Below are 23,444 nucleotides of genomic sequence, written 5' to 3' on the forward strand. Positions count from 1 at the left end.
ACTGAAAGATAAAGTCACACATCGAGAAAAATATGATGAGGGTACAAGCAAAAGGTGTTTGAGCATACAAGAAAGTGCTTTCATATGAGTAGAGGAATCGTGATGTATCTAAATAAACATAAATAAGATGGGTAGGTATTTACGATATAGAGCTTTTAATTCGACGCCTGAACTCGATTACTTGCTAGTTTTACCCTATATAATCATCTCGGCGGGAATTTTTCAAAATTTTCAACGAGGCTTTCATGAAAATCCATCTTGGGCGTGGGCCTAAGGGATTTGAAGGAGTGTCGACTGTAGAAATCCAAGAGGACTTTTACAAAGTGGAGAACGAGATCAGGGTAGCTCAACCCATGCGTCTTGCCCTCCTAGTCTATGGCCGCAGGCATTGTATAATAATTCAGGCATTGACCAGTTCTCGTTAATCTATGGCATGAAATGATGCGTGAGCTCAATACAATCGTGGGTCGATGGTAGGGTGACAAGGCCGCAAAGTTTCTCAGGAGAATGCCCATGGAACCAAAGAGGAGGGGTTATTGCAGATTAGTAAATGATCCATCTTCGCTATGTTCTATATTACTAGTAGCTAATAAAGCAATTGCAGTAGGTGAAACAACAGTCAGCTGTGGGCGGCCCCGCCCCAGTACATAGATCACAAAGGATTAGGGAGGCCCGATTTCTTGATAGAGGACATGCAATGTGTAGATAGCACCGTCCAAGAAAATTTCCAAACCACCGAAATCAATGCCAGGTTTTCTTTCAATGCATTTATGCACACAGAATTTGGGTACACGGCTCTGGAAGATACGGGCATGGCAACATATGGACTTGTCCTTGCTACGGCTTAAATGAATATACGAACTCATTATGTTCCTTCTTCGATACCCTTTATCAACAATAGCCTGTAGCTTATAGATGGGTTATTCGCTCTATTTCAAAGAGATGGCCCTCTCCATCTCCTGAAATGCGAAGGGCCTGAAGTAGACTTCTATATGTTCGTCGAAGCTGTGAGGCGCCGGAAAGACTCTGCGCCATGAGTGATCGGTCTCTCAGACTTACGATTGGTGATGAAAGAGGCAAGTAAAAATGAGTATACGCTCCGTGCCCTCTCAAAGGGGCCTAACTGTAACGTTGCCTCTCCTGTAGGGTCTTCCGTCTTCCTCACCAAAGATGGAGAGCCTGTAGAAGAGATTTCCCAGGTTGGGCTGAGCTACACCAGCGTGAATTGGTTGGTTCATCCCTTGAAGGCTATGACAGGTTTGCACACGCTGCTTCAATGATCTGTGGACTATATTTCTGGTCCATGATGAGTGAATACTTGGCATCATTAATCAGGAGCTTCAGAGTCAAGTCGCGCGGGGAGCGCTCACCTAACAATAAGCTATGATTCTCGATCGCGGGATTGCGGATGCTTATTTACCAAGTTTACCCGAAATGCAAGAACTGCCATATCAGTCAGTTAAACACTTTGATATGCATCAGCACTTCCTCTTTAAGCCAGTCTGCAGTGGGAAAGGCAACGGCATCGCATTCGAGGATGAAATGACCCACGAAGTGTAGATTGCTACCTTACAGCGCTAAGTCTCTCCGGAAATTGACCTAGAAATCTCTTGTGTTGTACAGCGTCGAATTATTTCTCAGCGGTATGACATGGTGTTCAAAGCATCGGGAGAAAAAGGGCGATACCCCTTGATTGGCACGTGCTTTACCATCAACGGGACATATCTCGGATTAGGAGGCTGACGGACCTGCAAAGATTGCATTTGTACTGTTAGCAACGGCCGAGCTTAGAGTTGCGCTGTGATACGTAGGGAAGATTACTTATGATCGTCCATCTTCAAATTCCGAGACTATCTCTTGAAACCTTCTCTCGGGGTTATGTCTATCATTTCACGATATTTCACGTCTGCCTATCATGTATCGTCGTGCTGCACTCTATCTCCCTGCATCAGCGAATCCTATGTGTGGAGTTATTCGCCAACAGGGCTATCGCCAACATCTTCCTGGGTCTCCATGACTGTAGCCCCCGAGGTTCGTCAGATATCTGCAGATGTCTCGCCTATGGTGCCTAGTATATGGAGGCACCGAGTATCACTTATGCTCAAGAGCCTGTCCATGCTGGTAGCATATAGGAAATTCTTCGTCAACATGACATTCTCAAGATAAGTCTGGCAATTGACGATAACAAGAGCCATTATCCTGAGCAGCTTTTCCTAAGTCTGCATCAACACTACGGGCACCAACTCCCAATCTCTCACAGCGCAACCAAAGGCTGGTTTTGGGATGTGCTTCCCGCCACTACCAGATTTTCAGATTGCCAACTGTCAAGCTCGCTCAGAGACAATGGATGAGTTCCCCTGGCATTACAAGAATCCTTCCCCGCGCTACTTCGCCCTGCATGTGCTCCAGCCTGACCGCTATGGTGGAGGCACCCTTTCGGTGATGAATATGCAGCAGTTAAGCGAGCTGCTCCGATAGCCACCGAGGCATCTTGGCAAGGCCTGAGTATCTTATCCGCACACCACCTGAGTTTGCCAAACCTCCTAGGCAAAAGCAAACCGTGAGAAACATCATGATGGCCGGCTCAGAGGGTCAGTATAACGTAATACGCTTCCGAGAAGACCTCTTGACGCAATTAAGTAAATGAGCTTCTGCCGCCTTAAACGAACTGAAACATGCCATGCAAGACGCAGAGGCGAGATTCGATTTGACCTTGCACTTAACCTCGAAGGCCTTACCAGCGCGATCTACGAAGTATTATTCTGATTGATACCTGCCGGTGGCTGCATGCGAGAAATCACATCCATGATCCGGAGCAACATCTCCGCCGAGTTAAATAGGATGCAGTCCCATTTGCTAGCATGAAATGAAGAAGCAATGAAAAGAGAACCGTGAGAGATTCGGGAGTTAGAACCTGAGACATGGAGGCGAAAACATGCATGTTTGAGTATAATTGGATAGTGGCTCGAGTACTAGAGTATAACTCTATGGACTATTAATTATTGCGAAACATACAGTTCTGGTGTGCATAATAAATTGCGGGTTTTATTTTGGGTCCAGCCCTATCTGTAGTTAAGCTGAGTTGGTAGAACTTGGTAAATAAATAATAATAATATTGCTTAATAATACTGTAAGCCAAGCACAGGTATGAGTACAAAGCATAAGGGTTACTAGTTGACCTCAATTGATGCTGTGATCTTCTTGTTCCTCATTGGCTTGCCGATCACAGCACGTATCCAAGGTGGCTGGGCTGAAAGAAGCTCAGCTCGAACTGCAGGGGCGCTGTGCTCAAAAGCACAGCTTCATGCGCTAATGGCTCATTCAGACATTTGGAGAAGCAGAAATAGCGGTCAGGCTGGTACATTATCTTAAGAATACCATTATTGCAATATGATTGATTGGTATAATGGCGCTACTGCTGTCTCAGCCGCCCCATCGTCCTCTCCTGGATTGCTGCCTTCTGATGATATTCAACCGGCCGCAGGCGATATTACGTAGCGTGTGTTTGCTTTTTTTTCTTCTGTTCGCTTGTTTACCTCCCCTATGCCTATAAAAAAAGAAAGAAAGAAAAAAAGTAGCCTTTATCTTACATAGGCTTTTTATGCATGTCTCAGGCCGAAACTAGACCATCGGCTATTCGCTTTTTAGCCCCCATCTTGACCAAGTAACTGCTGTTTTGCTATCATTGGCAAAGCACTTCTGGGAAGCTCTGCGTTTATTGCAGTAAATCCACGATTATGAACACAGTGATACTCGCACGGTACATTAACATCCTCTGAGTAAGAGTTAGTATGCAACTGTTAGTTGCGTAATAAGTTAAGCTGTAGTTATATATCACAACTTACCTTCAGATAAACGGCAGGAGAGGAGATAGAATATTAAAATTTCCTCTTTAGCTCTTTTAAGCTCTTAATTTCAGACGATTATTCGACTGTAAACATGGAGTTCGCGCCTCATTCATTGCGAGAAATCTTGGCTGTTGCTAAGATCCACCCTTTCTATGAGGAAGAAATACAATATCCTCCTAGCCAAAAAGTAGTTCAAGAGGTGAGAGAGAAGGCGTTGAAAGAGAAGGAAGCTGAAGACACATTCAAATTATGGCCTATTATCTGGAAGAAAAACCTGTAAGTAGAAGAGAAACACGAAGTGCACCCTCCTGATCGAGTCTAACTACGTATTAGTTACAATACCATCCAACGACTTGTCAACGATATGAATCCTAACAACACTTACCGCCAGAGCGTGTACGCAAGTATTACAGGTGGGGGGTTTGGTTCCATGCCGCTATTCTTCGGAACAGATGTGTACGAGAACCGCAAGCACAGGGCCCATTTCGGCCACTTCCTCAAAACTCTTGGGGTGATTAAGCCTGGGGACTGGGTATTGACGACTCACTGCGCTGGAGACCTATATAGGTGAGCCACTAGTGTAACGAGACAATGAGGCAAAAGGACAGAGCTAACTCCGATACGATAAAATCAGGTCTCTAGATCTCACTCTCGAAATCTTGGAGAATGCTGGCGCCTCAGTTTTGAGCGCTGGCAACTATATGTCTCCACGCGACGTTGTCAAGCTCCTCATAAAGTATCACATCAATATTCTCGCTGGTGATAGCGGCCAGATTGTTCAGATGGTGCACTATATGTCGACTCTCCCTGAAGAAGAGCGAGCCTTGATCAAGCTTGACAAAATTATTTATACTTCTGAAGTGCTTACCTCTGCCCAAAGAGCACATATAAAGGAGATTCTTAGCCCTGTTAAGATCTTTTCATTTCTTGGGAGCGCAGAAGCTGGCGTTTGGGCGGCCAGCAGCCCTGATATCAATGGGAAAGAGAGTACCACCAGCGAAGAAGATCTCATCTTTGATACTCGTTCTATGCTGGTGGAAGTCCTCCCACATTCTTTAACCGAAGGAGATTCGCATGCTTGTCCGTTAACTGAAGGGAAATCGGGAATGATTGTGCAAACTTCACTTTCGCGCTTGCGTAACCCGCTTGTACGATACGTCACTGGTGATATCGGATCAATTCACCCGCTTCCTGAGCATTCCCGCGACAAAATTCCCGCGGCAGATTGGCAATTTCTCCGCGTTCTTCGTCTTCAAGGTCGCGACAAGCGAACCAGCTTTGACTGGGATGGAGAGTACATCCAATTTGATGACATGGCGGACTTGTTGAATAACGAAGAATGTGGTATCTTGCAATGGCAGATTATCCTGGACAAGCTTGAGCCTTCCTTAGAGTCATTCTTGGAAATTCGGATGATGTGTTCTCCGAGAACTTCTCGAGTGCTCTCTGAAAAGGCTCTTATCGGCCGTATCAAAGGTTTCCTTCACGTCATATCGACGAACGATTATCGTTTCAAGACTACCTTTGTAGATGAGCTGGACGGGTTTAATAGATGTACCACGAGTGGAAAAGTCATAAAGTTTGTCAATCGATACAACTGAGTAGGAATGACCTTGACAATCTTGGCATGGGTTTGAAACCGGTGGTTTTTAGTCTTTGTATCAAGGCATTTGAGATATTTGGTAACTTTAGATATGTTCAAACGTTGTTTGGGAGGAAATAATTTGAGAGGGCATAGTCTGGGAGGGGAATTGTAATAGAAAGGAAAAGTTAAACTGAAAGCTGAGAATAGTATATGAGTTAATAGCACCATTTACCATATTTCTTCAATAGCATCTCATTTGGAGATATGTAAGTATTATGTCTTCAATTATAGCTAACAATTAATATGTGCCAAGAGCATATGGCAAACTATTCATTCGAGCGACGACCTTTGGCGGCTTGCTCGCGAGACTAAGAGGTCTGCCTAACGAGGAGCATTTCTCGAACCGTCATGGGCTTGATATGCGGAAAGCTCCTGTTGAGAGCCTTCTCAACGGGTATGTTAAACTGACCTCCAACAACCCAGCTACCAAGTAGAGCCAAAATCTGCCGAGCAAGAGGTGCTGGGAATGGAGAGTTGGCTAGTTCTTCTTTGTGAGAGGGGAGCTCAGTAACTTCTCCTCTTGCCAGCTTCTCAATTGGGTCGTATGATACTTCAAATTGGGTACCTTGAGCAAATGATGTTAATTAAAGAAGTCCATGGACCAGTATATAGTTGGAGATATGCATCCTCATACCTGTCACTTCTTCCGCTACCTTGATGAATGCGTTCCAGGTCGTTTTCTCTCCATATACATACGTTATCTCCTCCCACTTTGGAGCGCCCAAGTATGCAGAAACAAATCTGGCGACGTCATGTGAGTAGGTGAGAGCTATCGGCTCATTTCCTGTTCCAGGGATAGCTGCTTTCTTGCTGCTCATGTCGACAGCAAAAGACATAGGAGGAAGGTGTGTTTTGATCGCAGGAATGCCATAGTAATCCATGAAAAAGCCAACAGAGAATCGAGTCCATTCGAGAGTGGTGCTCCGCAGGGCAGCTTCGGAAGCTTTCTGGAGTACTGATGTAGGGGATCTGAGCTCATTGTTAGCTCGTATGAGATAGTACTGCACAGACGGCTTACGTCTCACTAGGGAGCGACCCCCAACCGCTAGCAATAAATCGGGATACAGTTGAGGATTGTCCCGCGGCTTTGATGAGTTTGATCTCAGCAGTAGAGGATGTCTCATCAGTCACTTGAATGGTAGAGATGACTACCTTTACTTCGTGCTGTACTAAAAGTTTGGCGGTTGCATCGACATCAGTATAGTCAACGGCGTAACATGGAATATTATCCATGCCCATTCGAACCTATTTTGTTTCGCTTTAGACGATTATAAAATATTCTTAAAGCCAGGAATAACGCCGTACCTTGCGTCCCAGAACAATGACTTTGTAACTTGGAGACGCTGCAAGACTCTCAACAATGGTGCGACCAACGTTGCCCATACCACCAGCTACAGCAACGACGGACATTTTGAAATATATGTAATTTTGTCAAGGTAATTTGTTTTCTGTGGTGAAGTTGTATTCGGAATTTAGAGCCGCAAACGAAGATGAAAGACAGTGTAGGTGACAAATGGTCGTGGTTCCAAGGCGCACTATTTATATACGCGAAAATGAGCGACACTTCTGATTAACTGCAATTAGTATTATTTCTTCAATTTGTCAGCTCTTATTATAACAAATAATTCATGTTTCAAAGCAAGTTAAGACATTAAAAATCGTTATTTCTTTGATCTAATTAGCTTGTTGATCTACAGCTGCTAAGAGCTGCGCGCGCTTTCCCAATCTGGAAATCCGGACATTCACATTTTAGCAGTCTCTACATACGGTCTACATGTATTTAGCTTCCTAATAATTTTCTGTGTATATACTAGGTAGGGTAGACATCAAAAGGTATCTGTGTATTTTTGTGCAACTGAGATACAATAATTCATGCTCATATTCACTAAATATTGTATGCCTAGGCTATAGACCTTGCACACGATGGCAAGCTATCGAGTCGCCAAGGCTCATTTACTCATATACGCGGCGTTTAATTTCCTATCAAATGAGTAATACCTCAGATCCCATTATTTGAAAGCAGTCATATAATCCCCACCTATCCCCATCTAACTCATGTCGGAGCTCCCAGACTTGTTCTATCAGCCGAAGAGCCCATTTCGCAGGCCCCGGAGTTTGCAGCAATCCCAGAGCGGAAAAGATGCGCCTGAATTGACTTTCTTGCTCCGGCATGGCTAAGAATCCTGAAATGCAAAGAGGCAACATGAGGCTGCGTATTGAAAGCTCTGACGAGAATATGTCTAAAATGCCCAAGATCGAGTTTACATGCTCTCGAATGTGAAGGCTACTTGGCTGCCAACCATCTGAAACAACCGACAGATATATTATCGCCGCGTGCAGCCAAATCTCTGTTATGATAATATCCTTCTGCAGTTGAGTTGTCCTGTCTTGCTTACAGGATCTCATGGAATCCAGCTGCGTGGTGTGGCATTCTGGCCCAATATTCGCATCAATTCCTTCCATACTTATTTGAAGTTTTGTCTTGAGATAATGAGATTTTCTTATAAGCTCGTCCGAAAACCACTCCTCTTTACGCTTAGACGAGCGTTTTTTGGCTTCCATTTCAGAAATTTCACTTAAAGTAGTAAGGACCCAACCATGGCATCCGACAAAAGCCTCCAGTCCAGGTAGCGGCTGGGTACTACCATCCGGGGCCATAAATGCTTCACGACCGGCTATTAAGCTCTGATAATGGGGTCGCAGTTGTGAAGGCTGTCCTAGTTGGATACTAGATACAACGTCTGCATGTAAAAGAAATGAAGTGTAAAATTGAAAGGCAGCCTGGTCGTTATTCCAGACGCGGAAACCCAAGTACATACCGTCGAATATCGATGGCTTATCCATCATTTGTATTACTTTCTCCAAAGAATATGCACCGTCATTCGTTCCATGCGATTGAAGTATCTCATTTAGTAATGTCAAAGCAGCTGACAAATGAATCTTCCAATTCGCTCCCTGGGGCATGGCTGTTGCAAAGATCAAGTACTGAACAACGCCTTCTAGAACATGTAGCTTGGAGAATACATCTGAACAGCTGCCCTGTAAGTGATATTGATCCATGTCATGCTTAATGGTCTTTATGGACATTTCCATGTGCTTGGCAAGGGTATCCCACAGATGTTGCTCGCATGGAGTGCGGAGAGTATGGGTCGCATCTTTGGCTAGCATCAGGGCGAAATAATATGCGCTCGTGCCAAGAGCACTGTGAAATACCGCCTTATTGGTTTTCAATAGCGCCGATATCCAGCTCCGCCCACCGGACAGTGTGGTGGGCTCGTACTGAGGGAATAGAAGTGGGAAGACTGTATCAAGATACAAAGTGGTGAGGAAATTTTCTGTTTCCTCCACAGCTGATTCATCTGTAGTAGTAGCTGATGAGCTACCACTTCTCTGAGGTGGACCTGGGGAGCTGGCAGGTGATAGTTCCGGCGCCACAGTTGGCGATCGTTCAGCTTGTTGGCTGGTATGAAGCGAGAAAACTCGGATTGCAGCCTCACTGCCTCCTCGCCGAGCTGTAGCTCCTTGCTTCACTTGAGCCTTGATGGCTTGCGTTTTTGCCAATTGCTTTTCGCCTCCATCCATCCATTCTGGGCGCTCTTGGCTATAGCAGCAGCTAATACTTAGGCTGGCGCAACTCTTGCATACTGGTTGAGTGCGGTCGCATCTTTTTCTTCGTAGCCGGCAGGTCCAACAAGCCAACGATGCCATCGCTAATTGGACGAAGATTCAAACAGTGCAATTTATTATCTTTTGAAAAATTATCAATTGAAGAGACCGTTGTTGGAATGAAGACACTGTTGTGATTAGAAAATGACTTGAGTTCAACCTTTGTTCTCTTGCACTGAAACGGGAGAACGCGCGCTTTCCAAATAGAGTCAAGCGTTTGTTTAAAACTAGCATAAGATTCATCTACTCCGTACTGCTACTCGTAGCAGGACAAGTTGGTCAATTAAATATCCTGCTTAGAACTCCAATAGTTAATCAGTTTTTTCTTTCCATTTCCCTCTTTCTTTTCCGCTCACTCCCATTTCTTTATTTTTGGTCGCAGATAGCTAGCCAGTCGGCGCAATATCTTTTGCATTAATTGTGTAGAGAGACGGATGCCCATTCTGTCTACACACTCAAAAACGGCTTTATCCAAGACGATGGGATTTAAAGCGATAACATCTACGACCAAAGATGCTCACCTATGATCGGGGCTAGACCGCGGCTGGAATTATCTAAACTGATGATATTCTTGGAATAACACGCATACAACCACTCCTATGCGAAATCTGTATAATTACGACATAGAGAACACGCGACCAACAAAACCGAGCTCCTAATTAATATTTCGCAAAGAAAGTGATATATGATAACGGCTCAAGCGCTCCGCTTTCTAATATTCGAATAGCTGTTTGCAGGCTAGGGCATGTATCATGGCCGAAGATGGAGCTGGATTTTAGCCGTGTAGTGCCAGAATATCAACTTATATTCTGCCCGAGCTGCTTTGAAATCTTCATGTTGCCTACTTAGGAAACTTATGGCGACGTCTTTTGACTACTTCTTCGTAGCTGTTGCTGATATTAGCATGGTATATTGTCATCCTGTGCCCCGCGCCAACTCATCGCCCCCATCGGACTATTACCACTTTAAGATTCATCTCTCAAGATGTACTATAGGAGGCAAACCCCATCCGACCCGTGAACAGGGCTCTTTATCAAAGCTCGAATGGCCTTTCCCTTTCTGTAGACAGTGGAGTATTTTATAGCTCGAATTTGAGTTATCAACTGGGCTGATTTGTGTGGGTTGGCGTACATATTTAGCAACCTGATCCCTGTATTTTAGCGCGGCAGTGCTCGGCAGTGGTTTGCTGGAAGGATTTTGCGAATCATTTCGCGTTAGCTAGCAGAATGGGGTTTAGCGGTGCTTATATCTGTTGTCAAAAGAGTCGTTTCACCTTGAAAAGACTGACGAATTCGCGACAGGTTTACGCACGTCGTCCATCATCTGAAATCCAAGGCAGATTCTAGAGACCTAGTTTCTGCCAAATGGGTTAGCGTATACAAAAGAAGGTAGAGCCGTTGGTGGAATTAGCTGTTAGAGGACAAAGATGAGGAACATTTAAAGAGAGAGCGCCGGCCCTGAACTTGGATCCCATTCTTCAGGCTCTTCTACTTCTAATTGCATATATTCAAAAGAGTCGTTTATACAAAGCACCTTAAACTATATCTACAACCTGTTTTCTGAACCACTTCTCACCAAACCTATCCTTCTAAAATGGCCTTTTCGGGTGATAGTTACAAAGATGATATCAAGGGACCTTCCTCAGACCACTACCGAGGTACCACTATTACTGAGTTCGAGGAATCATTGTCTTCGAGGAGTTCCTCCGAGTCTGATCCACCAAAATATGAGGAAATATTACAGCAAACACAAAGAGGTCTATTACTCAGCGGCTCGACTGGTTTGTTCAATTTATCGAAGCCAATTGCAATACCCGCTACAAATGCAGATCTGGGGTCTGCATTCCTTCGAGCTTACCCACCTGTGTTGGAAGATTTGAACATTTCTCGAATCGAATTTCTAGAATTTCTGGATCACCTCAACCGCGCCATTGTCGCAAGCCCAGCGCTACGAGCTCTTGGTTTTGCCTCGGATGCCGCTGGATTTGTGCCCGAGCCGACTGCCCAGATTGTTTCAGCCGCAGCTGGCATTAGCGCAAACGTTGGAACTTTTGCCATGTCCAAGATTAGATCTGAAATGGTCATTCGACAAGCGAATAAAGATATCTTCTTTCCCAAAGGCTTGGAGGCAAAAATTACAAAGTTGAAATACGTTGCCAAACTTGCCAACATGCCTATTCTGAACGAGAAGGGAGATATTGACAAGCAATCGCCCATCTTGGAGCCTCTTCAGGCCCTTGCTGAGTCAAACGAGCTCAAAACTATTAGTGCTCAGCAGCGTCGTCTAAGAGCCCTTGAAACGTGGATTTCTCCTCTTGTAATTGAAGAGCTCCCTCCAGTCGCCAATCCATCCAACCTTTTTAGTAAAGTGGATGTTTTTGTCAGTGAAGCGGAGCGAAAATCTGCAGAGAAATCTATGCTTAAGAAGAGGGTGAAAGTGAATGATAAACACGACAAAGCGAGCCAAAAGGCCCTTTCAAAATACGAAAGCTCTATGGGACGTTTCGAAATGAAGGCGAGAAGTGTTGATGCAAGCGACCGCCACGCAAGTAGAGATCTAGAGCGGCTTGAAGATCGTCGCCTAAAGGCTACACTAAAGTATGAGAAAGAAGTTGAAAAAGCGCAGAAGAAATACAAGAAAAAGGACAGGGAAGAAAGGAGCATCAGGCGAATCAGCTTTCTGGTGATTATTCCTAAAACCAAAGAAGACTAATTGCCCTTGGAGATGACATTTTTCAGTTTTGCGTTACTGCATTAGAACTCTTAATTTCTATTGTTCTTTGCGCGTATAATACACTAGATCTATTAAATAATGGTACCGATTCTGCTATTTTGACGTTGAAATTAATATGCCGTGCCTTCCGATAAAACTTCTCCAATATTAAATCCTTTCTCACGAACAAGCTGTTTCATAATTCTCCCTATCCATGTATAAATATCCGGGCGTCGGACTAAACATATACGTGCCACATATAGAGGAAATAATAACATAAACATTCCAAGACTGTCATGTTTGCATTGTGACATGAAATCGACGATTCTGCAGATCTCCAGGGCATGATCTTCTCTGCTCCCTTGACCAGGAAGAAGTAGTGGGTTCTGAAAAGGACCAACAAATTCTTGTAATCCTGGTAAATCCAAAAAAGGCGTCGTTTCAGGAGCTATGGGGTCCAACAGTGTGTCTATAAGTAAATGGAGTGTATTGAAGAACACAATTTCAATAGCACGATCCATTTCAGTGAAGTGCAGGACAGTCGGAAAAGGCGAGAGTCCCCGATCAACTGAGGAGCTCGGAGAATAGCCTGCAGATGGCACCTTTTTGCATGCATTAGCGTGGTCTTGCTCCCATCGCCATCGTAGTTGGCATGCTTGTCGCATTGTATTCGCGATTTTCTCGTAAAGTTTCTCTTTCATGCCTTCCAAGTCTTCTCCTAGCGCAGATCGCGACATGATTACGTCTGCGTCTTCCATTAACCCGGGGATGTCGCAAAACAGATCCTGCTGTAAAGATCCGAGTGATTTTGGTTTAATCAACCAGGGTATGGTCTTCCAATCAGCTGTCTCGAGAAAACAGTGCTTTCGCTGCAAAAGAAAGTTTACAACCTGTACATGTACTTGAGTCAGCTTTATCAAATACGGCAAAGTCTTGGATCACCCACAATTAAGCCTCGATATGTTTCTAGCATTAAAATTGCGTCGCGGTCCTGAAAGGCGTATGGCCCTAGCATCTGTATCTATATATGCCGTATTAGCTCAATCTTAGAAAGAGCATCGGTCTATGACGTTGGTCACCTACCAGAGTAGTGATGCCGTGGCAATGTTTAAGCCACCCAGCCGAGCTAACACCGGATACAATCTCATATAAGCAGAGAAGAAAAGAGCTCCATAGATTGGAGTGCATGGCGGCAGCTGATGCATGGCGGTTTAAGACCTGTAAATCTTGGTGGAGATGCTGTAGCGAACGGCTGTACAGAAGCGTTGCATTTACCATCAGATCGTGACGTTTATGGGCCCGCGCAAAAAACGCTTCAGCAAGACATAATCCAGCCATGTAGGCAGTAGTTCGCTCGTTTGGGGTAGAGAACACGGCAGACAAAGGTGACCCTTGAACTTCTGGTGGATGCCTCCATGCAAAATCGACAGGGAATTTGCTTATTAGATAGGATATAGTTACCTTCTCTCTTGAAATACCAGGTGTGAGCGTCATAGGAAGCTTTACATCGGAAGTGGAGAATTTAGTAGTTATTTTGGTTCGCGGGGTTGAAATATTCTGCCCCCCTTTTTCACTAAGGTTTAATGGAGCTCGCGATAGTACTTGGTTGATGAAAACCTGAGGTTTATCATACCCTCGGCACTGCCGTGAAGTATTCAAGCATCTAAGACAGTGAGGAAGACTCTCGTCTTTCAAGCCATTTAAGCAACAGTTAGACTCCTGATTTAGAGTTTATAATTGGAAGATGATACCATACCGCATTTCACTTTTCGCTGTCGGCATGTTAGACAGCCTTTGCTGCGACGCCCACGCGGCTTGACCGCCAAGGCTAGCGACTGATGCTCGGAATGAGATGCAACGCAGAAGGAAGACATTGTGGTGCGTAATTTGCGCCGACATCTTGCGTATCAAGTTACGAAATGTATTGAGTTGAGAAGCGATTGCGAAGCTCTTGGTTTATTTGAACCCCTGTCAGGTGGCAGACGAACCGCCCACTTCGTGTGCCGAGATAGGCTAGCTAATGCGAGGACCATGAAAGTCTCCACATAACCAAGCTTACTTGATTGAGTATACATATAACATAGTATATAAAATATTTAAGTCCTTACATTACACTATATTTCTTAAATTACCCATGCGAATATTCAACCTGAATGTTATTGAATAGGTATAGCGTGGGAGACCCTGGCAACAGGGCGACGTTACTAAATAGGGAATCCGGGGTCTCAATAAGACATCGGGGCGTATTAGCCAATCATAGGCCGGGCCTGACACACTCCCTTCAGCCCCATCATGGAAATATTTGCAACCAAAAGCCTCGTTTCACAAACCATTGAAACCAGCTTCTTTCAGGCACTTCTGGTACGTTTTAACCTCGCTTGCTCCGGCAATGCAGCTGACATACAATGCCATGGTATTTTTGATATTATCTGTCAGTGGGCCCTTGGCAAAGATGTCCGAAATGGCAACCCGTCCGCCCGGCTTCAAGAGACGGAACATCTCATTGAAGGCGAGCTGTTTGTCCTCTTCTGGGACAAGATTGACGACGCAATTGGAAATGATACAATCTGCGATGCCATCCTCGAGAGCAATACGCGTGATTTGCGATTCTACGAACTCCACATTATTCTTGCCCCACGAAGCCTTCAGTCCCTCTGCTTTCTTAAGCATATCCTACGTAAAGGAAGGCATATGTTAGAAACCCCACCTGTTACGGATCTTTGAACCAACCTCGTTCATATCCACACCAATTACTCTGCCGTTAGGCCCTACTTTTCGAGCTCTTGACAACGAATTTGCTTTACTTGTGCAAAAAGAGGCGAACAAAAGCAAATGAAAGTAAAAACAAAAAAACGAAATAAAATAAAACATACAACAGCCGGTGTTCGCTGATGGTCACCCACTCAACTACTAATCTGCCGGTTAGTGGCTTGTCTATGGGGGAGCAGACGGGACCCCGAATTTTCCACTACCTATGGTCGTATGTGCTTGTAGGTGTAGCAATATGACTTATAATCTTTTGTTGCTTGCGAAAAATATTGGATGCTTCATGAGCTGGCATATAAGACTAATTAGTCAAGTATATACTACCTATGCATTTATCATGTGTAATTAATGAAGCTTTAGCATAGCTATATTGTATGAATCCATGGTACATATACCAATTGTACAATTTTCCTACAAAGAGGCTCGTTAGATAAAATAGAATATACTCAGTTCGAGAGATACCGAGAGGTCATATGATGATAATGTGAAGTGCCAATTAGCATAGGATAAGCCGGGAGTCGTAGTTAGCATGTTTCATAAAACATTTATATTCTTCCTCCATACCACAGTTCTCGCCCTTCAATCCTCCGAGTGGCTCTTTTTTATCATATAAGCAACATTCTTTTTGGATCCCTGGTGCAAGAGCTATAATAGACTTGTATGTGAATACTATCGTACGATTCTTTTATTTGCAAATTCTTTGAAACATCATATTGTATCTTACGTGTTTGATCGCTCGCTAGAGCTAGAGCCTCAACTTATAAGAAGATGACCCAATACATTTATATAATGACGCTAGAAATGAAGGATATATCCTATGCTGAGATTGAAATAGACAATCTTTCGAGTTTTATTACATGTATAGTGATAAGTAACACATATCCCCCTAATGTTACATACTAATAACCAGAGGTGATTCGTTTTATGGATCGTATAGTTTAGCCTTGGCCCAATTCATAGCTAGTCTCTGGAAGAAAGAGAACAGAGACTCTGGAGGAACGTATCCGCGATATTTGGATTGCCACCAAGAAGCGAAAGTCTCTGGTAGATGAAAAAAGAAGTTAGAAATAAATACCCTGATTTAAATAAGTCATGAAACTCACCAGCAACTGGCCCCGATTCACTGAAGCCGAGAAGCTCTAGGACCATAGGCATCAATCTCACAAGCACGCCGAACGCAACGACGGACAGCAGCACAGAGGCTGCGATCTCGTAGGGGTGCTCTTTGACGTATTCAGATAAATCTGAGAATGTAATCTCCGCAGCTTTGCAAGCTTGGTCATATGCTTCAGCCATAGCTGGACCCAATTTCTCATGTCCATCTTTCAGCACGTCTTCCAACTTCTTCAAGATGTTCTGTGCTAACCATTCGGACCATCCATTGACACAAACGGCGTCATCGAGCTGTGCTGAAAGGAGAGCTCCTGATTTTTCTGCACCAAGAAGGATTTCAATGACGGTCTCAGCGGTTTCCTCTACGGTGTAGTGGATGGGAGGATAAAGCGATGGCTTCTCTGTGATGACGCTATAAGTGCGGCGAGGTGAATCGGATGGGGCGCGGTCATTATCGAAAAGACAGCAAAAGAAATTCATTTTTTCCCGATTAAACAATGATAAATGCGTAGATGATGCAAAAGTCAACTGTTTAATAAGAAAAGTGAGATTGACAGCTAAATTTAATCGTGGGGTGGATTGCAGCTAAGTACATGGACGTAGAAGAGTTAGGCAGCCTATAGTTTCTAGCTGATGCGGCTGTGCAAACGCACGTGCCTGCGCAGGACTGTTGTTAATTCGAACAAAAAAACGCCTTGGTAGGCGCTATTGCGCGCTGATACAAGGCAATTCTGCAGGTCGCCTTGGAGGCCGGCGGTTAATATGTGGGAGGCCTACAGAGTCTAGAATGTGGTTGGCTTAAGAGGCCAGAGGAGAGGTCCGGCAAAATACACGTACAAAAAGGGGACTGAGAGAATCCTGAATGATGAAAAGAGCTTGAAGTGTTACTAATTGGCTCACTAGTATAATAGCATCAACATTGAAGCGGTGCTACGACGATCTGAGACATCACGTTTTTGTAAAGTAGGTTGCGGAACAAGCACAATTCACTGATGAGGTGCCTGGCGTTGGCTTGTCTTACTGAAATTGTCTCATAGTCACAACTTTAGAAGATGCTGTCAAATATGTGCCATAAATTGGACAAGTCTCGATATTCTATTGCCTTATACTCTTCATACAGAGCCAAATTTTCCATTGACGGGAAGAAAGACGTGTACCATTGTGCAGCAAATAAAATAGTGGCTGTATTCCCATACCATAGAAGCAGCAATAATTGAAAGCAATGCTTCAAATTATTCTCCCTTCTTCACGTTGGTAAGAATCGCATCCGCTATCCTCTGACGAACGCGGTGTGGTATCTCATGTCCACAGTCTTCGAGAATGACAAGTGTTGCCCCATTAACATCATCTCTCAAAGCCTCTGCGTGCTTGAGCGGGAAAATCTGATCCTTTGCGGCATGAATAACAACGGTTGGGCATCGAATTTGTTTCAGCAGCTCGCGTGGCCATCTCACACCCGACGCATCGGAGTGATTATACTTGGTCCACATGGTCCCGCTCTCTTTCTCGCGGTAATATGTAATCTCAGACTCCCGTCTCGATTCAGCCTTTTCCTCTTCCGTGGGCGGCTGAGTTGCGAGAGCAAGATCAAGGCGCACATATGATTTTATCCAGCCTTCGTCATCGTTCCGATCATCTGGAATCTCATATGCCTCGGCCAGCAGCCACTGCCCCTCCAAGTTTACCCGAGGCAAGTTATCACTAGGAAGCTGTTGTCGACCCACTGGACTCGTGAGGACAAGGGCTAGACTTTGGACAATATCAGGCAAGCGACTGGCTGTCTGCCATGCAAGAGTTCCGCCCAAACTGGTGCCAACGAGATGGATACTTGCGAGTTCGAGGTGTTTAATGAGGCCTACGATATCATCGACCATGTCATCCAGTGTATATACTGGTGCACCGTCAGATGACTTGGCAAAAGACGTTGACCTGCCTGTATCTCGGTGGTCAAAGCGAATGATAAAGCGTGGATTGTTAGGGGGGCTGAGCAGCGGAATAAGCCCGTCTGTTTTCTGTGTCATGTCACAGCTGTGCCCTGAGACGAGAAGGATGGCCGTGTCCAAGGGGTTCCCGAACACCTGGTAGCAGATCTGGCATCCCGAGGGGAGCGATACAAAACGCTCTTCAGACATTTCTTAGAAATGACGTCTAAAAGAAAGCTTATTATTGTTAGTGTCGCCTTTGAAACATGATCGTGGTGATGCTCTGGTAAGTACCGAGTTTTGTTTACTAACGCGACTAGTCATTTTGCCTGATAGCTGAATCGCCTGATGCCTAATCGGGAGCTTCTTGCATAGGGATGGAAGTAGTGTGGGGTTCGAGAATTGACTTTGTAGTCATCAAGTGTATAGTTGATCCTTTAGCTGTGTCGACCCAGCGCTGACAATCAATTATACATTATATTCCAAGAAGCTTTTTATCTCCTCCCCAATATTGAATATTGCGACATTTCGGCATTTCGGCCTTTCGGTACATAAACTTACATTGTATCTGCTTATTTGTGAGGGGCCTTAATTTCCGTTGGATCGGTTACGTTTAGCCTACCAATTGGTAAAAGTTATAAGCTGCTTACAGAATATCGTAAAGCAACCCAATAAAATTGCTGGCCAATATTTAAATTTACAAAGTTTGTGAAAGACGGTAAGTACTCCAAGTTCGAGATGAAGTAATTTAAGATGGAGAAACTGTTACATGTTCTCCTTCTACGATTCTTCCTTACACCGCTGAGCGACTCTTCAGATTTTCATCTGCGTGCTTTGGAAAATTTTCGGGAGCTGTAGAATAATCCCGAATATGGGAACAAATCCTGCAAAAGAAAGAGTAACTGGGTCAAGTCCTGCTAGACTGCTTGGACATAATTGTTTCCAATAATATTGCCAATATGGGAAGTATACACTAACCAAGATTCAAAAAATTCATCTTCGACCCACATAGTCTGACGGACGGGCGCCACTACAGTGCTCACTCACTTCACTATGCATATTATCCCGGTTTCAGCCAAGCCTCCTCGATCTTGACTCGTACGACGAATTCGGCTAACGAAGTCCAGCCTATTTCGTTATATCCCTGATGAGAAAGAATTACAACATATTCTTCAACAAATACCTATTTCGTCCTAGTCCGAGCCCTTTTGAACCTACACGGCTGGGGATAGTCAGCACTATGAGCATCGTTCGTTTCCCCGGATACGGCATCCTCAATAGTTCTGTTAAGGGCAGTTCGGGCGCTGGATAGTCGCTATAGCCTAGTGAAGAATAGGAGTGCTTACAGCGTCTGCTAATTTGATGAACTAATAATGGCTGCGTTCAGATGGAGGATGGATGTGGTGATGGCAGTATTTATTTATATGCGTTGGGCACCCGTCATCCCATTTTCTTTTTAAACAAACTTTTTTTACTGTATAATCTAGGCCGACTCTCTCTTTTGTATGGTAATTCTGCTTTTCTCGTTATCACTAGCTGTTCGGTACCAACTATGTCTTCTGTAGCCAATCTAGCCGCTGGCAAAAGAGCTGTGAGTCTACTCTTTTGCTTTCTATCCGTTCAATCTGGGGATATATCTTAATGACTGTAGGCTCTGATTCTCCGCGGCGAGCTGGGTGCTGACAAGGTTATCTTGCCCGATGACGCTCATCCAGATTTAGGCAAATACGGTACAGACTTCTACTTCATCGCACAATCATCACAGATCATTCCTGCGTGCCGTGTTCTCCCAAAAATGCGGCGGATATCTCACAAATCCTCAAGATTGTCAGAGAAGTTGGAGCTACCTTTGCTGTGAAATCTGGTGGACATTGCTCATATGCTTCCGGGATCAATGCCGAAGACGGCATCACCATCGACCTGAGTCGTCTAAAGGACATCACCGTCTCCGATGATCGCAAGTCTGTCGCCGTTGGAGCTGGCTGCAGATTTGGAGAAGTCTACAACAAGCTGGAGGCTCATGGACTTGGATGTGTTGGTGGCCGGATTTCTAGCGTTGGTGTTAGCGGGCTTATTATGGGAGGTATGAGACTGCAGAATATTCATTCTAAAAGGGAGAATACTCAAATAGGTGACTAAACAATGATCCACAGGTGGCATTTCTTTCTTCTCGAGTGAAAGAGGACTTGCGTGCGACAATGTCATCAGCTATGAGGTAAGTTTTGCGCCCACTATCCGTCAGAAACCAAGTCATCGCTCATAGTTCCCCCCCGAAGCTTGTTCTTGCCAATGGAAAAGTTCTAAATGTCACCAAGGAGTCTCAATCTGATCTTTTCTGGGGTATGAGAGGAGCTGGTATCACATTTGGCATCGTCACTCGCCTTGAGCTGAAACCATTCGATCTCGGAGAAATATGGGGTGGCAACAGTGTATTTGCTCATGAACATGAGGCTGCAATCTTCGATGCATTTAATAAATTTACACATGAACCAAGATCCCTTCGCTGAGGCATTTCTGATATATAGCGATGAGGCCAAAAATGGTAATGGTGTATACGTCGTGGTCATGTCTCACAGCAATCCTCAATCTGAGACCCTAGCTTTTGACGATTTCAAGCGCTTCACTCCTCTTTTCTCATCGAACCAAAAACGCACCTTGAAGAATTTTTGCGATGAGATGGATAGCCAGAATGAGTCAGGCTTTAGGTATATGCGTCCTGGCTGGCTAAATATGGAAACTGATTGGCTGCAGCTGACTATCTCTCCAGATTCCGGACTACTTCCATGTCTGTGAAATGTCATCTACCAACACTGAAGGAGATTGCTGCTATCCACGATGAATCTGTGGCTCTTTTGAAGGATTATGATGGTTTCGTGCCCACTTTATTGTATCAGCCATTGCTCAAGGCTATGCTTCCAAAAGACGACGTTGGCAATGCCTTGGGAATCAAGCCAGAGGACACGCCCTTACTAGGTATACCAGAAATGGTTCGCAATTGAATAAGAATTTACTAATAAAGGTTGTGAATAGATATTTCACTTTTATGGAAGTGGACTGACATTCAACATGATGAGTAGATCTCCCAAGTTGTCGATCAGTTTGTGGAAAAGGTTGAGAAGGCCACTCGGGCCCATGGCACATTCCATCGGTATCAATATCTCAACTATGCAGCTGGCCACCAAGATGTATACGGTGGATATGGAGAGAAGAATAAGAAGCGTCTTCTAGAGATCAGTTCAAAGTACGACCCTGATGGGTTGATGCCAAAGCTGCGTCCAGGTATCATCCAGTTATCAGGCTCGAAGAAGGCATATGGAATCTCCGTGTAAAGGTCCTGGCTTCAAGTAAGACATGATTTTGTTAGGCAGATATACATCGCTTATTCGAGAAAGGAAGATATCCATCCCTTCAACATGCTGTGGAATAGCGTCGGCTGTGTCACGTTGTCAAACTCTCAGTGCTACCCGATATGATGCTGATTGTTGGTTCTCTCTCTTACACTTCTATCTATGAACATGGCACAAAAAATGCAAAATTGTAATGGAAGAATAACCAATGAGAAGAGAAAAAAAAAGAAAAAAACATACAACAGCCGGTGTTCGCTGATGGTCACCCACTCAACTACTAATCTGCCGGTTAGTGGCTTGTCTATGGGGGAGCAGACGGGACCCCGAATTCTCCACTACCTATGGTCGTATGTGATCATTATATTCGCTAGCTAAGTTATATAGGAACAATCAAAGACTACAGTTACAGCAAACTATTTGTGTCTACCTAAGCAGCTACTTTCGTTGTTCTCGGTGCGGCAACCATCCCAAATTGTTCCGCTAGCGATGAACGCATGTATTTCCCAGATCGGTTCGTGGGAATTGAGTCAACAAAAGCAACCTGATTAACCAGTTAATAGGGACAAAGAGTCCTTGTTTAGTAACATAGGGAGTCAATCGATGGAACTTACTATTTTTGGGACCTTGAAATTGGCCGACTCTTGTCGGACAAAACGCTTTATATCTATAGGCTTCAGATTGTACTCTGGTTTGAGCATGATCGCAACTCCTAGATTATAGGCTTATTAGATAAATAGAATGATGAGTGAATGGAGAGAATAGGGGAACTTACCAATATCTTCTCCATACGCTTCGTCGGGCACCTTGAAACATGCGACTTGCTGGATCGCTTCGTGGGCGAGAAGAATCTTTTCGATTTCGAGGGGGCTGATCTTCTCGCCACCTTTGTTGATCATCTCCTTGATCCGGCCGGTGACTTGCAACTGACCGTCCCTGTGCAGCGTGCCTAGATCCCCCGTACGGAAGTAACCGTCATGGAATGCCTCGCCGTTCGCATTTGGGTCACCAATGTAGCCCGAGATCACGCAAGGGCCTCGAACGCAAATTTCTCCTGTCTGTTCCGGCTGATCGATGAGCTGGAACGACTCTCCATCTGGAACCCGAATCTTTACCTCCATCTCCTCAGGCACTGGATAGTGGCCTGCCTGGCGATGTGCGCTGCCAATCCGGTTGCAGAACACCGCTTGGACGGTTTCCGTCATTCCATATCCTTCCAGAACTGGACAGCATAGGTCGCGCTCCAGCTGAGCGATTAGGTTTCTGGAGATGCCGCTGCCACCGGACCTCACAAATCGGATAGGAACTGGCTTCGCTGGACGCGGGAAGGAGAGGAGCAATCGGTGCATGGTGGGTACGGCATGGTACCAGGTTGCGCCAAATTCGCTGAAATGGTGCCAAAACTTCCCAGACAATGAGCGAGGAAGGATAATACAGCCCCCGGAACCGAGAGTGCAGAGCAGTGAAGAACACGTACCCCCCACGTGGAAGAATGGCGCGACAATCACAGTACGATCTGTCGGGCACAAAGCATGCGCCTTGATTAAGATACGAACCGAAGCGAGAATAGTTGCGTGAGTCAAGCCTACGGCTTTGGGTAGCCCGGTGGTGCCACTGGTGTAATGAAGGAGCACAAGATCGTCTGGAAGGACCTCATGGGGAGCGACGAGGGCCACCGGGTACAAGGGGAGAGCATTGTGCTGAGCTATGCGCTGTAGGAACACTTGCTGGGCAGTGTCTCCTAAGGCAAACTCGGCCACGGCGATGTGCCGGGCCTTGGACGCATCGACCACGGGGCTCTGCTCGGCATTCTTGGGGATAATGGTCCACGATGGCTGGATGCGTTCAAGCATCTCTGCCTGTTCATTGGATTTGGCATCTGGGTTTAGTGGCGAGATGACGGCTCGTTGGCGGATGAGAGCTAGAAACAAGACGACAAACTCCACGCCATTGGGGAGCGCAACGGCCACTCGGCTCCCGGCCGCAACGCCCAGCTGGGCAAGTGATTCTTGGGCGCGGATGACTAGATCTCCAAGCCTTTGGTAAGATATTTGTAGGCCATCGCCAGCTGATCCCTCCGTGGGCGGCACGATAATCGCAAGAGTATCAGGACCTGGAGAGGGTAGCAGGATCAAGTTGGATTGTAGCATACTGACGACACCCAGCGTGCTTGTTGCGAATGACTTTTGTCTTGATTTTTTGAAATGGGTAGGTGTAGTAGAATTTGATGTAAGAACGTTTGATTTGCTAGGAACGAGCTATTCAGATGAATGGCTATGGAGGAGGTAATCATCACTCGAAACGACACAAGAGTGTCGACACAGACGTGGCACCAATACAGACCAGGTGGATCTATTAATACGTCTAAATCTTACCGAGCCTTTTACGAAGCGCGTACTTCGTAGTGTAATTTGTACTAGGACTCCCT

At 45.1% G+C, this 23,444-nt stretch overlaps 10 protein-coding genes across 10 annotated transcripts; 4 read left to right on the forward strand and 6 right to left on the reverse strand.

Annotated features, from left to right (window-relative positions):
- Positions 1–215: 215 nt before the first annotated feature.
- On the forward strand, positions 216–513 carry GGI43DRAFT_411840 (uncharacterized protein). The gene has a single exon (XM_083206765.1). The coding sequence runs from the start codon at positions 246–248 to the stop codon at positions 423–425; it is 180 nt and encodes a 59-aa protein (XP_083058148.1). The 5' UTR covers positions 216–245; the 3' UTR covers positions 426–513.
- Positions 514–3,939: 3,426 nt separating this feature from the next.
- On the forward strand, positions 3,940–5,449 carry GGI43DRAFT_429203 (uncharacterized protein; the record flags this gene model as incomplete). The annotated part of the gene is made up of 3 exons (XM_083209073.1): positions 3,940–4,124; positions 4,182–4,415; positions 4,483–5,449. The coding sequence occupies 3 exons, from the start codon at positions 3,940–3,942 to the stop codon at positions 5,447–5,449; spliced, it is 1,386 nt and encodes a 461-aa protein (XP_083058149.1).
- A 335-nt stretch (positions 5,450–5,784) lies between these two features.
- Positions 5,785–6,903, reverse strand: GGI43DRAFT_429204 (uncharacterized protein; the record flags this gene model as incomplete). Its single annotated transcript, XM_083209074.1, has 4 exons — positions 5,785–6,058; positions 6,128–6,462; positions 6,512–6,738; positions 6,799–6,903. The coding sequence occupies 4 exons, from the start codon at positions 6,901–6,903 to the stop codon at positions 5,802–5,804; spliced, it is 924 nt and encodes a 307-aa protein (XP_083058150.1). The 3' UTR covers positions 5,785–5,801.
- A 489-nt stretch (positions 6,904–7,392) lies between these two features.
- On the reverse strand, positions 7,393–9,280 carry GGI43DRAFT_411842 (Zn(II)2Cys6 transcription factor). The gene has a single exon (XM_083206766.1). The coding sequence runs from the start codon at positions 9,199–9,201 to the stop codon at positions 7,477–7,479; it is 1,725 nt and encodes a 574-aa protein (XP_083058151.1). The 5' UTR covers positions 9,202–9,280; the 3' UTR covers positions 7,393–7,476.
- Positions 9,281–10,455: 1,175 nt separating this feature from the next.
- On the forward strand, positions 10,456–11,878 carry GGI43DRAFT_411843 (uncharacterized protein). Its single transcript, XM_083206767.1, has one exon. It carries the CDS (start codon positions 10,753–10,755, stop codon positions 11,869–11,871), a length of 1,119 nt encoding a protein of 372 aa, XP_083058152.1. The 5' UTR covers positions 10,456–10,752; the 3' UTR covers positions 11,872–11,878.
- On the reverse strand, positions 11,879–13,811 carry GGI43DRAFT_411845 (Zn(II)2Cys6 transcription factor domain-containing protein). Its single transcript, XM_083206768.1, has 4 exons — positions 13,628–13,811; positions 12,955–13,559; positions 12,818–12,892; positions 11,879–12,761 (listed from the first exon to the last, which is right to left on the reverse strand). The coding sequence occupies exons 1-4, from the start codon at positions 13,743–13,745 to the stop codon at positions 12,003–12,005; spliced, it is 1,557 nt and encodes a 518-aa protein (XP_083058153.1). The 5' UTR covers positions 13,746–13,811; the 3' UTR covers positions 11,879–12,002.
- Positions 13,812–15,300: 1,489 nt separating this feature from the next.
- Positions 15,301–16,395, reverse strand: GGI43DRAFT_411846 (uncharacterized protein). Its single transcript, XM_083206769.1, has 2 exons — positions 15,741–16,395; positions 15,301–15,678 (listed from the first exon to the last, which is right to left on the reverse strand). The coding sequence occupies exons 1-2, from the start codon at positions 16,228–16,230 to the stop codon at positions 15,560–15,562; spliced, it is 609 nt and encodes a 202-aa protein (XP_083058154.1). The 5' UTR covers positions 16,231–16,395; the 3' UTR covers positions 15,301–15,559.
- Positions 16,396–18,342, reverse strand: GGI43DRAFT_411849 (Alpha/Beta hydrolase protein). Its single transcript, XM_083206770.1, has 3 exons — positions 18,009–18,342; positions 16,788–17,918; positions 16,396–16,713 (listed from the first exon to the last, which is right to left on the reverse strand). Exon 2 carries the CDS (start codon positions 17,880–17,882, stop codon positions 16,983–16,985), a length of 900 nt encoding a protein of 299 aa, XP_083058155.1. The 5' UTR covers positions 17,883–17,918; positions 18,009–18,342; the 3' UTR covers positions 16,396–16,713; positions 16,788–16,982.
- Positions 18,343–19,224: 882 nt separating this feature from the next.
- GGI43DRAFT_386228 (FAD-binding oxidoreductase) lies at positions 19,225–21,001 on the forward strand (the record flags this gene model as incomplete). The annotated part of the gene is made up of 8 exons (XM_083203758.1): positions 19,225–19,263; positions 19,324–19,455; positions 19,497–19,755; positions 19,826–19,887; positions 19,949–20,099; positions 20,167–20,377; positions 20,440–20,659; positions 20,750–21,001. 8 exons carry the CDS (start codon positions 19,225–19,227, stop codon positions 20,999–21,001), a joined length of 1,326 nt encoding a protein of 441 aa, XP_083058156.1.
- Positions 21,002–21,364: 363 nt separating this feature from the next.
- Positions 21,365–23,370, reverse strand: GGI43DRAFT_411858 (uncharacterized protein). Its single transcript, XM_083206771.1, has 3 exons — positions 21,792–23,370; positions 21,631–21,728; positions 21,365–21,560 (listed from the first exon to the last, which is right to left on the reverse strand). The coding sequence occupies exons 1-3, from the start codon at positions 23,164–23,166 to the stop codon at positions 21,447–21,449; spliced, it is 1,587 nt and encodes a 528-aa protein (XP_083058157.1). The 5' UTR covers positions 23,167–23,370; the 3' UTR covers positions 21,365–21,446.
- Positions 23,371–23,444: the final 74 nt, after the last annotated feature.

This window comes from Trichoderma evansii (genome assembly GCF_050947405.1).
Source record: "Trichoderma evansii strain SZMC 28006 chromosome Unknown GGI43scaffold_18, whole genome shotgun sequence".
Lineage (NCBI taxonomy): Eukaryota > Fungi > Ascomycota > Sordariomycetes > Hypocreales > Hypocreaceae > Trichoderma > Trichoderma evansii.

Bases quoted from the DNA above. Each gene is read 5' to 3' on its own strand.
- GGI43DRAFT_411840 (XM_083206765.1), top strand. From the start codon at position 246: ATGAAAATCCATCTTGGGCGTGGGCCTAAGGGATTTGAAGGAGTGTCG.
- GGI43DRAFT_411842 (XM_083206766.1), bottom strand. From the start codon at position 9,201: ATGGCATCGTTGGCTTGTTGGACCTGCCGGCTACGAAGAAAAAGATGC.
- GGI43DRAFT_411843 (XM_083206767.1), top strand. From the start codon at position 10,753: ATGGCCTTTTCGGGTGATAGTTACAAAGATGATATCAAGGGACCTTCC.
- GGI43DRAFT_411845 (XM_083206768.1), bottom strand. From the start codon at position 13,745: ATGTCTTCCTTCTGCGTTGCATCTCATTCCGAGCATCAGTCGCTAGCC. The intron at 13,560-13,627 runs GTATGGTATCAT...ATGGCTTGAAAG, and splicing joins ACAGCGAAAAGTGAAATGCG to ACGAGAGTCTTCCTCACTGT. The intron at 12,893-12,954 runs GTAGGTGACCAA...CGGCATATATAG, and splicing joins GCCACGGCATCACTACTCTG to ATACAGATGCTAGGGCCATA.
- GGI43DRAFT_411846 (XM_083206769.1), bottom strand. From the start codon at position 16,230: ATGAATTTCTTTTGCTGTCTTTTCGATAATGACCGCGCCCCATCCGAT. The intron at 15,679-15,740 runs GTGAGTTTCATG...TTCATCTACCAG, and splicing joins TGAATCGGGGCCAGTTGCTG to AGACTTTCGCTTCTTGGTGG.
- GGI43DRAFT_411849 (XM_083206770.1), bottom strand. From the start codon at position 17,882: ATGTCTGAAGAGCGTTTTGTATCGCTCCCCTCGGGATGCCAGATCTGC.
- GGI43DRAFT_411858 (XM_083206771.1), bottom strand. From the start codon at position 23,166: ATGCTACAATCCAACTTGATCCTGCTACCCTCTCCAGGTCCTGATACT. The intron at 21,729-21,791 runs GTAAGTTCCCCT...CCTATAATCTAG, and splicing joins AGCGTATGGAGAAGATATTG to GAGTTGCGATCATGCTCAAA. The intron at 21,561-21,630 runs GTAAGTTCCATC...CTGGTTAATCAG, and splicing joins ATTTCAAGGTCCCAAAAATA to GTTGCTTTTGTTGACTCAAT.